Source organism: Squalius cephalus (assembly GCF_949319135.1).
Source record: "Squalius cephalus genome assembly, chromosome: 7".
NCBI classification, from domain to species: domain Eukaryota; kingdom Metazoa; phylum Chordata; class Actinopteri; order Cypriniformes; family Leuciscidae; genus Squalius; species Squalius cephalus.
The window spans coordinates 31,973,214-31,987,900 of NC_137128.1; the positions used below are offsets into that span (position 1 = coordinate 31,973,214).

The window sequence follows — 14,687 nt, forward strand, 5'->3', positions numbered from 1 at the left end:
ATAATTGTGCTCTTACAAACTATTGTAACCCAAACTTTCTAGGAAAATGTTTTTAGATAAAAAGTGAAACAGTTGTCGGAAACTTAGTGATGGTGACGTTGAAGTCGAGCTACCGTGGTATAGTTCGTTTATAGCGTACCTTTAGCTTTTTACTTCTGGCAGCTGCATTTAGGCTTCAAAATTCATAAACGTCATGCTTACCTGTGAAAATGATCTTGATGGACAAAACGTGTGAGTATCATAAACTTTTGTTGATCACAGAGCTTGGTTTTTGTGCTAATTCAAAATCCTATGGAGAAATTCTATTCGATTTTTGTCGAGGGAATCAGCGTGATGCTAACTGCCGATTGGCCTATAAGTGACATGATACCTGCACCACTCTAAAAACTTCTATGTGTATATATATATATATATATATATATATATATATATATATATATACTGTATATAGATATAATTCTCATCTCACACATCGTTGATCTGCTTTCTGCTTCTTCTTTTTTTGCAACAGGACGTTTTCTAACATACATATCTTACCTTTCAAGCAACGTGGAAGGAAAATGACTAAACATAAAAAATAAACTTATACAGCCGTGATATCTTTGTAAGCACAGTCTGTTATTTTTTGGTCTTTTTATTTAAATTATCATCAAACACACATTATAGTTCTTATTCACAGTGATTAAAGATTATTAAACGAAAAGATTGAAAAATGATTGCACAACCACCAAACAGGTGGCGATATGCACTAAGTATGTAGAAAGCCATTAAACAAAAGAAGAAGAAAGTAGCATGGCACGCTTTTTCTTAGCATCTGTTTCCATGGTGACTCGTCAATTCTTCGCTCTGTTGACAATGTCTTGTGTGTTAACTGTAAACATACTTATTTTGTAATTATTTAAGTAATTACTTCACGACCGCTAAAACAGTATGTTCTATAGTATTAATATAGACGTACTACATTCGCCATGTTGTCATTATCATGTGACCTACCAGCGTCAGCTATGTGCATTCACTGACATTCATAAATCCTCTCCCGTGGCCTCATGGGATGGTAAAGTGTCCATTGTATGCACACTTCAGAATCTCGCCGGAAGAAATATGTCATCTGGGTACTTTTAGCCTACTCTTTTATGACTACAGTAAATTCGGACATACTTCTTTTGTCACATACTGTTTTTCACCTACTATATAGTTACCTTTAAATCTAGACTAAAACACATCTCTTTGACCTAGCATACTCATAACACATTATCAATTTCTATAATTCAGTGTTAGGCTGCATAGATTAGGTCAGCCGGAATCGGGAACACTTCCCATAAATCCTGATGTACTTGTTACATCATAAGAAGAATGGCGTCTACGCTAATATTAGTCTCTTTGTTTATCCCGAGGTTTACCGCAGTCTGCCAGATCCAAGCCATATCCAGATCTGATGAAGGACCTGCGCCTGGACACGACGACAACGCAGTCCTGAAGTGTCATCTAGTCTCTCCCCTGTGAAGGCCTCTCTCCTTTCCGTTTACTTCTGTACAGATAAAATGTTGTCAAAATAATTCCAGTTCACATGGCTACGCGGAAGCGATAAATAATTCTGTATTATACATTTTTAAGGCCAGACAAGAAATTTGTTCTGGTCAATTTGTAAAGAAAGACTACACGCCTGTGCACATATATATTCAAACGCGCATACCTATAGACTAAACACGTAATATGCATATGCATGTGCACGTAATATGCATATGCAATTAGCTGGTTCAGGTATGTTTAATTGGGGTTGGAGCTGAACTCTACAGGACAGTGGCCCTCCAGGAGCAGGATTGGACACGCCTGGCATACACTGATCCTTACCCTAAACTGAACCAATAGCATTAACAAAAGCAAAATTGAGATAAAAATGCATTTGCTGAAGTAACCACGCCATTTTAGCTAGCTTCTATAAGTCTTTGATCTCTTTTGTGTTTCACAGGACTCATACCTGAGCGCTGCACATTACAAGTGCAATGTACAGGCAAGCTAACAAGCAAGTTTCTCATACCAGAAAAGGTGTATCATGGAGCTAGTTATGTGATGCCAACATGAATTAGTTTACAAATCATGTGCTATGGTAAAAGTGTTGAGAGGTCATAACATAAGCTACAGAACTATTGTGAAAGGAACTGTGCGAAAATAAGTCTAGTAATCGATTATAATGCCCCTGTAATCATTATTTGTCTGAAAAGGAATAAAAGTTGTCTGTGGTTTACTGCCAACAGTAGTCATTTCTGCTGGGTTCTGCAGTGAATTGTATATAGGTACGTTTTTTTGGAGTTTTGCAAAAATGTAATAAAAGGCATGTTTTTCCAGAGGGCCTATACGTTGCATAATAGAGCCACATTCCATTGAAAATCAAACTCAGGAATTACAGTTTTAAAGGCATTCTGAATTCAATTCCCTCTAAACCACAGACTTTTACTTAAAATAAAACTGCGGTTCTAAAAACTTATTACAGTTTTTCTCGATTGCTTAAACACTATAACCAGGCTTTTGAACTAAAATTTCAAAACCATAACGCCATTTATCAAAAAGCACACCCATTTCACTAAACTATAAACACTATTCACTGTTTTGACACATGAGTCAGATTTGTTGAACTGTCACTGCAAAACTCTACACACAAATCCCTTCATTTCTCATTGCTTAGACCATGTTGTCATTTAGAAAGCACTAGCATTCAATATTGTTCACTCAAGTCAGCACAGCTTCAGCTCAGTTAGCACACAATTACCCAGGTGGAAACACTAAGAGTCAAAATTGAACACACATCAATCAGAACCTTCAATAGATATATAAAAGGGCCCAAATCAGTTTATTGAGTTTTGGAACAATGGATCCAGAAAGACATGAAGGAAGAGGGATAAGAATGAGGAGGAGGAAGGGCAAGGACAAGAAGACAAGCAGTCTCAGATGAAATTCAAGCCACTCTAGTTGCCCATGTCTTTATCAATGGTATGACTATGAGGGAGGCTGGGCTACGAGTAAGGCCAAATTTGAGTCGCTTTACCGTCGCCTCGAGAACCTTCAGGGAGGTGTGGTGGCAAACAAAATTCTATCACTGAATAAGAGACAAACATTTCCAATAGTCTTTGATGAGGTTTATTTTCTTGCAAGAAAAGGCCAGCAGTCATACAGTCAGACAGTGTGGCTGCAGAGTGTGACAGTGAAGGGAGGGCATCCTTTCTCCTTTATAGTCTTGACTCCCAGATTGTTATCTTTCTAGGCAAATGATGGTATTTCAACCATATGTGGAACATTCTTAGACGTGTCCATCATATTGTATCCTTGAGTGGAGGCCCTCCTGTTATGTCCCAACACTCTTTACCATTCCAATACAATTCGAATTCCATATTAGAATATGGTTTGTGTGTGCTCTTTTACTGTCATATGTTGGTCACACAAATCTTACTGTAAGTAAATATATAAAAAAAATAGAGTAAAAAAAAAAAAAAAAAAGAGTAAAACAGGAAAAAAAAAAGTTTTTGTGTGTGTGTGTTTTCTGTGTATGAATAAAAATGTGCCAATGTATCCACTGGTTGTGTCTTTTGTGTTCATCATGTGAAAAGGTTTGTGATGGGGGAATCTCAAGCAACATAACTTACCAGTTTTGGAAATGTTGTTTTGAATTTATTGCACCAGTGTCTTAGACTATGTTGTAGTGTGTGTGATTTTGAGGGCTTGTGTGTCCTGTTAGAGGGCAAAGTTTGTTTTTTCAGCAAGAGTGAATGGTTTTGAGTTTAGAGCTTCATTTTGACCTGAAAATAGGATGTTTGGGGAATTGGGTGAGACGTTATGGATTTGTGTTTGTAGTTTTGAGAATACGAGGCATAGTTTCAAGAAATGTGTTTAAGCAATCGAGAAAAACTGTAAAATTTGGCCTTCAAATTGATGTAGCAAACATCTCTATAAAAGTAAATGATTGGTGCCATGGAAAACAGTGCACAGGCTAAATTCAATCTTTTAATGGTCGTCTGTTGCTGTATAACAGTTCAAAGAGTAAGCTCTTCATGGGAGAAAGGATATGGCACTTACCCAGTTAAGTATTTATTTAGAGGCTCCATGTGGGGAAAAGATGGCTTCTTTTTATAATTCATATAAGAACATTTACATCTTGTTAAAACATTGAGAGAGAGAGAGAGAGAGAGAGAGAGAGAGAGAGAGAGAGAGAGAGAGAGAGAAATGATATTAAGAGTATAAAGATTATGTTTAATTTCACGGCCACACCGCCCATATCTGACTCTGTAGAGAATTATTCGCCACATACAGAATCCTCTCTGCAATATTTCATGCTGGCATCTCACGCTCATAACTGAGCTATATTGTCTCTCATAGAAATGGATGCAGTCAAACTATTTACATTCAGCACTTTGGTTCTGGACATTGATACCTCTCTCTCAAAAACAAAACAAAAAAACATCCCACTATGGCAATGCATGGAGGCTAAAGGCAGGATTCTGGACTGACCCCTCTGAGATTAAATCTTATTTGAACATTATTCATGAATTGCTGGATGTACAGGTATAATAAATTTATCACCACTGTTTATGAAATGGCCAAGATACAATTTCAGTCACTTGATGTTTACAGCATGGTAAAGCTGTCTGACTACCTGCAGCACAGAAGTGTAGTTTAAAGATGGGATGGGGTAAATTGACTGCAAACAGAATCAAGAACAGAGCAGAAATGTCCTGAAATAGCATTCAGATGTGTTTTAAGTTGACTCAGCGACTAGTATGACGCCAACGGATACCTCAAACTCCAGGAGTTGTATTCGCTTGACAACATGCCATTTTCTTTCAGAGCATGCTAAGTAAATAACTACAGGCTGAAATTAATTAATGCAATGATTTCACAACAAATAATTGTTTTGCCTCTTTCCTGCAGCATTACTGTGTTGATTTTTTTCTTCAAAGAATGCTAATGAGGATTGGTTTTCAAATGTTTTTCTGAAAAACCTCCCATTTTATTTCGGCGTGCAGAGAAAGCCAGAAAGTAGGTCACATTTTACACGTTTCTAGTAAAGCAGAATCGTTTGTATCTGAGGAGCAAAAAAAATAAAAAAATAAAAATAAAAACCAAGGCTGCTTGTAACTGTTACAGTAAAGAATCTGAGACCTGTGTTGATGGTAAATGTGCATGTTATCAAATTTGCTAATGGAAAACAAATAGTAAAAACTGGAATCCAAAAGATGGCTGGATTAGACATATAGGTACGTTCACTTTGAAATGAGTGTATTACAAAACATGCGTTCAGTAGATGGTTAGAGCCATGGTAAATGATTTTCATCTCATGCCTTTGCACAGAAAAATTTAATAGCTTTCTCAGTCAACTGTGCACATAAACAAGAATGAAACCATGACGGCTGGAGCTATTTTAATCAGAAATATATTAGATTGTAGGATAAAAAAAAACCTTCAATCTCTAAACTCCAAGTACAAAACAGTGAGATATTAACCCAAGATTTATATCTCACATATCCATGAGATAAAAAGGTGACACTATTTAATAACTTTTTATATCATCAATTTTTAAGCAGTACATCATATGCTTCTAAGATAACTAGTTAATACTGATTATTGTACAAATTAATGTAATATTATAACTTTATATATACACTACACTTCAGAAGTTTGGGGTCAATAACAGTTTTTTTTTTTTTAAATAAATTAATACCTTTATTAAGCAAGTACACATTAATTTGATATTGACAGTAAAGATATTTACAATGTTACATTTCAAATAAATGCTGTTGAATCCTGAAAAAAAAGTATCACGGTTTCCACAAAATATTAAGCAGCACAACTTTTGCAACATTGATAATAATACGAATTTTTTTTCAGCATCAAATCAGAATATTTAAATGATTTCTGAAGGATCATGTGACACTGAAGACTGGAGTAATGATGCTGAAAATTCAGCCTTGCCATCACAGAAATAAATTACATTAAAAAAACAAAAAACAGAAAAGTGTTATTTATTTTAAATTGTAATAATATTTCACAATATTACTGTTTTTTTTTCCTGTATTTTTGACCAAATAAATGCAGCCTTGGTGAGCAAAGCAGACTTTTAAAAACATAAAAAAAAAATCTTACCAACCCCACACTTTTGAACAGTAGTGTAAAGTATGTAAATATTTTATTTATGACTTAATTCATGAAAGTTATTATAAAGTGTCTCAAAAAAAACAAAAAAACATTGTAAATTCAGGCAGTTTAGTCATAATAAATCATGAAATACAGAAATATTCAGATAGTTTATGCCTTCTCAAAAGGGAGGCTATGCCACTTTACATTGGGCTGTTGTGATTGATTAGACGCCCTTCACTGTCTTGACAATTTGTTGAAGGGTGAAAACCGATTCCTGTCTTAGACATTAAGATAAACAACTCATATTTACAGACTCCCTGTGATTTCCATCTTCTGAATTTAGTGAGAATGTTTTCCCCCTTTGCAGTTGAGTCACATATATATATCGTGAAAGACTATGTGAAGGTCCTATAGCTCTCCATGACAACAGCATAAATTGCACTTTTTTATTCTTTTTTTTTTTTTTACCTCGCACTGTAAAAGTTGCTCCTCATATATTGAGCGATCCATCTTATCTTGACAGAAAACTGATCTTTTTTTATGTTGATGCATATATGCAATTTTCACAGACATTTCCACACATTCCAATTTTATATAAAAAGCAGTAATAAATGCTCTGTGTTGTCAAAGGCTGTAATTCTGTGGCTGTTTGTGTTGACAAATGCTACAACCCAAGCAACTTAATCAAGAACACTTAAGCAGTACATGTACAGTTATTCAATGCTGAGTGGAAATAATTGCCTCTAGATGTAGAGATACTACAATGAATTCATGTATTACAGTTACGCCTCGTCACATCATGTCTATGTGACTAATATGTCTAATAGAAAAGCAGGGAAATGTAGTAAAACAAACAAAGCTATTGAATCAGGTGACATAAATGTAACTCTGTATTTGCACATAGATGACACGTAATGCACTCCTCATATAATACTTCAATTAAAAATGGACATTTACAGAGGAAAAAATAAAAAAAGTGTTTCCTGCTTTTTTCTTAAAGCGAGAGACATACAGCCACGTGTGCTTTGATATCAGAACAGAGACTTCACTTCATAAGGCAATTGTTTTGTGGTGAAGTGTGTGTGTGTTTTTTTGTTTTTTTTTGGTCTTTGCACTTTCAAAAAGTACAAATGCGGGTGTTTATCAGTATATATCCAAGAAGCAATGTGAAGCTTTTCACGTTTTGAATGAGATGAGCAGTATATACAAAGCGGCCAACAAACCTTTTCAAAACAATATTGTAAGCGTATACCATAACTTTAAGGTTGCCTTCTCAAAAGAGATTTCAATAAACATTAAAAAACCTGTAATGAAATTTAGCCATTCAGTTTGCTTTCATGTTTACCTTTTGGTTTAGCCATATCTCTGAATACAAAGGAATTTATATCCAACATTCTGGCAATTCAGTCCCACATTAAATACAGATATACAGATCTCACAATACAGGATTTGTAACTCCAGATAGAATAGAAAAGCAAGAATTTGAATCTTTGCTGATTGTTATAACTGTTGGACCACTGTGCTCCGATACTTTACATCAGAATAGACTTCTTATTGTTGATTCTCCATCTCGAACAATGACATCACCAAGAATAACTACAGCACCCGCACATACGTGCTAAGAAACCGTAGGTATATATTCTGACTTAAAATGTTCTTTTTCAAGGTTCATAGGCAGTCCACTTAGGAAAAACCCTCATAGTCTCAAAAGGAACCCTTATTCAAAGACACTATGTGGGTTTGACTGTAGGCTAGATCCAACAAGGTTTTCCCAGCAAGGGAATATTCTGGCAACGTACGGCTTCCGCATGGTATGCTCCTATCTCGGTTACAATCAAAAATTCTGCTTCTTACAATTGCTGCCCAAAGGAAGAGGGTTCAAAGACAATCTCATCCACAATTATTTACATGTAGACTGACAATAAATTTATTTTCCCTTTCTCTCTCATCACATTTACAAATACATTCTCACTGGCAGGCACAAATGAACAACAGAGGCTCATTTGAACTAACTGCACAGCTGGCTGAGTTCTGGCTCTGTGGAGTTGGGGAGCTTGGTGTTAAAACTCTGGAGTGCTTCCCGTATTCGCACCACCTCGCTGGACGAAAGCTTGAGCCTGTGCCTCAGCAGGCAGGAGAAGAGGTCCAGCTGCTGGGCTCCCGGTGGAGAGAGCCGGTTGATGCGGTCCCTCATCTCCAGAAGCATTAGGAAGGCCGCATCCTGGGATCCCTGCGTGTACGGGTAGTCCAACTGCAGGATCAGGTCCTTGATGCCCTCTGGATCAAAGTGCATGCTGTAGCCAAAGACCTTCAGACTGTTGATTTTCATGTAGCCCAGGTTGGCCGAGTGGTCATCCAGGTCCAGCGGCTCGTAAAAAAGTGTCTCATTGACGGCAGGATCATCAGTGATGATGCGACTGCGCAGGTAAATGTGCACCGTTTCGAAGAACGACTTCCACTTGCTGCCAAGAGCGAGGGTCCAGTTATAGCACTGGAGTGAGGCATCCAATTTAGTTCTTTCCCAGTCTGGGAAGTCCTGCTGGTTGACGGGCATAAACCAGCTCTCGGAGTGGCTGCCCCCGAAGGGGTTTACATAGATAGCAGGCACGGGTTCCAGCGTGCTGTTCTTGGTGGAACAGATCTGGAAAGAGATCCCCATCAGCATGTGGATGAGGTTGGACTTGTTCTTGTTGCTCTTGAGGGTGAGCAGCATGCGCTTCCTCCACGCCGGGTTGAACCAGCTGCCCAGGCGCACGTCGTTGCTTATGTAGATGGCATGGACCTCCATGCGGCTATCGAGCCTTTGGAGAAGGTAACGCATCTCTGTGTCTGGCATGTCAAAGTCAAAGTTGATGTAGTGGTCCAAAGAGTTGGCGATGTTGGGGCGACAGAAGCCCATATGGAGGATGCTGCCTGGGAGGCATGTGCCACAGCGGGTGATGTTGTCCGGGGCGCAGGACAAGCAGAGGGTCCCCTCACCAACCCTACATGGCACGGAGCCCTGGCAGACGGCGCGTTGCTCTGTGGCACAGATGCAGCCCTGCAGTTCCTCAGAGAAGGTGCCGTGCACACCATGCTCGCTGCAATACAACAGAGACTGGGCTTTGTTGAGCCAAAAACCCAGAGGTCTGCAAGAGAGAAGGTAATAATTACAGACAAGATTAATTCCTGAAAAAATGACAGGCTTGGATTTACTAAATGAAGATGAAATCGAAAGATTTCTGGGCTTCGTTGCCATGTAAAATTGCTCAGTCAGAACTTGACATCAGCCTTATTTTCTTTGTGGTAAATGAGGCATTCATTTCCTCTTGCTGATTGATACGAATATTAATTGAGTGCTGATGGCCTGTTCTTTGACAAATGCAAATTGTTCTTAACTAGTAGAGGAAGTGAGTCTTAAAAGCCTTTGGGGATGTGTGTGAGGAGATGGCACATTCTTTTCATTCTTTTTTTATCCAATTTAGTGAGAGACAATTCACTTAAATAAATGCTCACCATTATCTTCCAACTCACTTCACAACTGTTGACGCATACTTAATGCCATGCATAGATAAATAAAATTTCTCACATCACATGCCCTTTCTGTCGGCTGCCTCCCTGTGGGATTTCATTTCATCTGGCCTTCCTTTTGTCCTGGACTCTCGAGTTTATTAATGATCTTATAAATCCACTAATGTAACATGTTCTTCTTTTTCATGAGAGCATTTGATGTCAAGATGCAATTCAGGCGGTAAATAAACCACTAAGAAGTGCTCATTTATTCATGTTGACTCCGAGAACTGCATCTTGGTTCAATAATTAAGAACTGGTTGAATCTTCTATTTTGGTGAGAAATCTTTTTTTTTTTTTTACCATTCAAACAAACTGAAAATCTCATAAAACAAATAGAACTGCATTTCTGAAATTACTAGTGACCATCTCAGACTTGGCCAGACATAGCAATGAAGTTCTTAAACTTTTTTGGGGAACATCAAACTTACATAGCTGACTGTTTGTCATTAAATTAACCCTAGACTTCATGCAAAAAAAAAAAAAAAACTACGAATACAAGGGGATCAAAATGGTTTATTTCTTTTATTTTTTTAAAGAAAAGACATCCTGATTTTATCTTTTTCAGAGTAATGGCATCTTTGGACTATTTTATGTATTAAGTGATGAAATCACTTTTTTAATAAAAAGAATAGAATTAGAATAGAATAGAATAAAGATCGTCTTTTGTCTTTTTAAAAGTTTTTTTTTTCTAAACGTATGCCCAACAATATGTAAATGACATTACAGAGCCTCACATTCAAGATTTATAAGAAACACATGGAATATCAAGCCATTTTTTTAAAATTGAAAAACCTCCAAAAATCGCATTCTAGGGTAATTTTTTTTGTTTATGAAACTAATGAAGCAACAAAAATGATTCCACTCTCAGTTTGGGTTAATTCTAGTGTGTTTTTCCTTGTGCAGTGCAGATGCAGGTGGAAGCCGTCTATGGAGTGAAAGTCTTCAAGTTGAAGGATGCTAACTACAACCTGTCCCTCGCGTGGAGCTCTTGATTATAGTGTGTGCACGCTGACCACTCTTCAGAAATGTTCACTCTATGCATGCACCACGAGGCACAACGTTCACTCACTTTAATATCATCCAGCCTTATTTCTCATCTCTCTTTGTTTTTCCCACAAATTCAAATATCCAGCAACTTTTTCTTTGCATAATCAAAAATAATTGTCCTGTAAGAACAACATCTGAACCACACAATAGTGCAGCTTCAATGCCTCTAAGCCATAGTCTAAATAAACCACACAATGTTGTATATACTGAGAGTGAAACAGCCAACTGTCTTATAGACACAGAAACACAAAGACAAATGTTTGAATGCTAAAGTAAGCTAAAAAAACCAACTTATTAAATAAAAAAAACAACATCATTTGCTTACCCTCATGTTGTTCCAGCTATCTGTTTAATTTATGTTTTCTAAAATCCACATTGCACATGCTACCTTACATGATTTTCAAAAACAATAACAACAACAACAAAAGATCATATGGCCTTGTACCTTTCTCTAGGCAGGCTGATCTTTGGCTGTGTAGGACAGCGCTTGCTGAGAGCGAAGAGTTTGCGCACTATCTTGATGGCTTTTCCCAGCACCACTTTAGTGCTCGCCTCCAGCAGACCATAACGTCTCTGCAGGACCAGATCTGACGTCCAGAACTTTAAGACGGCAGAGGTGTTTAAAAAATGATCTGTTGGCAATTTCTTGAGAAAGGCCTTGAACTCATCTGAAAAACAGAAGGAGAGCGAGAAATGTTATTATGGTTATTATTACTGTGAAACCTTGGAGAAGGTGAATAAACTATATTGAGCTGTTATGAGCTTCAATAAGAGCACATGAAATGGCTCATGATATGAATGCATGAGTTATCGAGCGACTCATTGTGGGTGTTGTTAGGGAAAAAAACAGCAGAGACAAAATAGTTAATCACTTGACTCACAACGTATCACCAAACTATATAGCAGCAATACAAAGTGAGGTTTTATTAAAACTTTTGACAATCATTGTGCACTGCTGATTGATCACTACTTGAAATAAGGACAAGCTAATCTGTCTTCAGCACAGACAGTTTAGTTGAAAAACTCATAATTCTTAACATAATTTCCCAACACCTTCCATTGAAAACTTTCATTGTACAAGCTGTAAACAGTGAAATATTAGCAGAATTATCAAATTCGAGTTATCTAGAAATGCATTTGGGCCACTTAAGACATGAGCAACCCTCAAAAATGGAGAGAAATTAAGACATTTGTGCAGCTCTGAGGAGACGAACCCCTATCCCCCTCACTTTTTCATTGTAAGGCCATGCAGAAAGAGCTCCATTGGTGTCACAGGGCATTACAATGTGCAATGATCCCGCGAGCGCTGAGCCCATAGGCTCCCACACACAAGACTAAATCACAGAGATAACATTAGCATTGGCTTAGACTGTCAGTTAAGCTCAGTTTAAGCTCCGTTTTTCTTCTTCTCTTCCCTATCATTTTGTCTATGCATGTGTGTCTGTTTGACTCTGACAGCAGAAGAAAAGCCTACAATGACCAGTGTCACAACATAATTGCATTACAATTAACAGGGTGGTCTGGCAGTGCATAATCATGTTGTTTGCTAATGTGATGTTGGTTATATAAAACTAATAATGATAAATGAGTGACAGTTAACTAGACAGTTGACGGCACCCATTGACTTCCATAGTATTTTGGTTACCAACATTCCTTAAAATACTGTCTTCTTTATTCTTTAAAATCTTCTTTTGTGTTCAACAGAAGAAATAAACTCATACTGGTTTGGAACACCTTGAGGGTGAGTAAGGACAAAATGTAATTTTTTTGGCGAACTATCCCTTTAAACTAAGTTCTCTGTCACATCTTATTACGCTTAAACTGTCAAATGCACACAAGGTTATGTCAAAATCACGTGTATATTAGATCTGTGTATTACAGTGAAAGCAGTGTAATATTAACAGCATATATAGCAGTAGGTACTGTATATGAATCAAACAACAAAAGAAAAACAAAATCACTCACTGCTCTTGATTGAATAATTTTAGTAGCTTTTATAAGAATATTTTTTCTTGAATGCTTGAAAGGATTAGTTCACTTCAGAATTAAAATGTCCAGATAATTTACTCAAATGAACAGGAGCAAACGTTTCATCATATTGCTATCTTCAGTGCACCTGTTCATTTGTTTTTAATTCACTTTCGATTAGCACTTTTTGCATGATGCAAAAAAACAAAAACAAAAACAAAAACTATGACTTCTGTAGTCTGTACTGAATCTGGTGTACAGCCAGCCACCTTCTTGCTCGGTTTCCATATTCCTGCGGCTCTACGCACCTGAAGAAAAATATTTTTTTGTCAATTTAGAGCGCAACAATTTCTAGTTTTCCTGATAATATACTCACTCATGTGCGTCCACGACTTCACGCATTACGTAGTCACGTTGAAAAGGTCACGCATGACGTAGGCGGAAGTATCGACCCAGTGTTTACAAAGCGAACGTGCAAAGACTAAGTCAAACGACCTTTACAAAAAAAGGTAAAACAACGATGTCGAACGATTTTGAAGTTGGAGGAGAAAATGAGATGGAGTTTTTCTCTTTGTAAACACTGGGTTGGTTCTTCAGCCTCTCCTTGTAAACACTGGGTCGGTTCTTCAGCGTGACCTTTCCAACGTGATTACGTAATGCGTGAAGTCCTGGACGCACATCCCAGAGCTAGTGCAAGATGAGCATTTGTGGTTAAAAAGTAAATACTCATTTTCTTTTTTTTTTGAAAATGACTGATTATTCCTCGGCTGGGATCGTGTAGAGCCCTTTGAAGCTACACTGAAACTGCAATTTGGACCTTCAAACCCGTTGGTACTCGTTGACGTCACATTGCATATAAACAAACGGCTTATTCTGAGACCCTGCTTATGATTTATGGGGATTAAAATGGAGTGGGTGGAATTTTACGATTATAGGGTGGTTGTGTACACATACTGCCGGCACGCATTTATGTTACACCATGTAAACGTGAATTTTGCATAATAGGTACCCTTAAAAAGTGATTTATTCATTTAAAAAAATGTATTACAGTATTTAGCTTTTTTAGTTATTGTATGTTGCGCCATTATCTGATAAGTGATATCAATATTCTTTTTAAAACAAATTATTCAGTTTGGTCATTTAGTTAGAAAGAAGGCTTTGTGTTCCTGGACTGAATGAGCTCAATAGCATTTCATTTTACAATTATTGTATTCAGATGATTCTTACATCTGCACAGATGCTTTATCGCTTCATGAATCTGATCTGCAGCACACTTGCTTTCATTACATGATAAAAAAGCAAGCATTTAATATGTACATGTATATTCCAAACATAAGCCTACAGGGGCTGAGATCAGGGTTGTGGTATGCTATAATGCAACCGAATAAAACCATAGCGGTTCGTTCTGTACCTGATCATCCCTTTCCCACATAACAGCATAAAATGTAGCCATATGCAGCAGTGCTTTTATTAGATTTTCTCACTCCCTCCCTCTCTTTCTTACTCTACCTTCCTTCTTTTGCCTTCCACTGCCTTCTCTCTCTCTCTCTCTCTCTCTCTCTCTCTCTCTCTCTCTCTCTCTTTCTCTCTCTCTCTCTCTCTCTCTCATATCTTTTCCCCATCTCTTTATCTCCTTCTTGCCCATATTCTGCTGGAGATCTCATTATTCACAGTGGCACATTTACAATTTGAACTTTTCTTCCCTTTTCTGCCATATTCTGGCATTTATGACTATATGTTCAAATTTATGGACTATTTAGCCCTTCCTAAAAATGTCAGCTGGAATGATGAGGTTATTTTCCTCAAAACACATTCTCATTTTGTACATTAGTACCTCGAATTTCTATGAACAAGGAGAGATGGGAACTTACTGCTGGCTATGCACATTCAAGAACTAAACCGCATTCATGCTTATTATATAATGGTTCAAAAAAATGGACTACATTGAAAATTTAGATTTTCACTTAAAGACACACATAACACTGATTCCTCAT

General features: G+C 37.3%; 1 protein-coding gene across 1 annotated transcript in view; it reads right to left on the minus strand.

Annotated features, from left to right (window-relative positions):
* Window positions 1-6,198: 6,198 nt before the first annotated feature.
* brinp2 (bone morphogenetic protein/retinoic acid inducible neural-specific 2) overlaps window positions 6,199-14,687 on the minus strand; it is a 105,769-nt gene continuing 97,280 nt past the window's right edge. Inside the window, exons 7-8 of the mRNA XM_079877713.1 lie at window positions 11,171-11,393; window positions 6,199-9,254 (exon numbers count right to left, since the gene is read on the minus strand). Coding sequence (XP_079733839.1) covers window positions 8,135-9,254; window positions 11,171-11,393 — 1,343 coding nt within the window. The 3' untranslated portion in view covers window positions 6,199-8,134. The remainder of the gene's footprint in view (window positions 9,255-11,170; window positions 11,394-14,687) is intronic.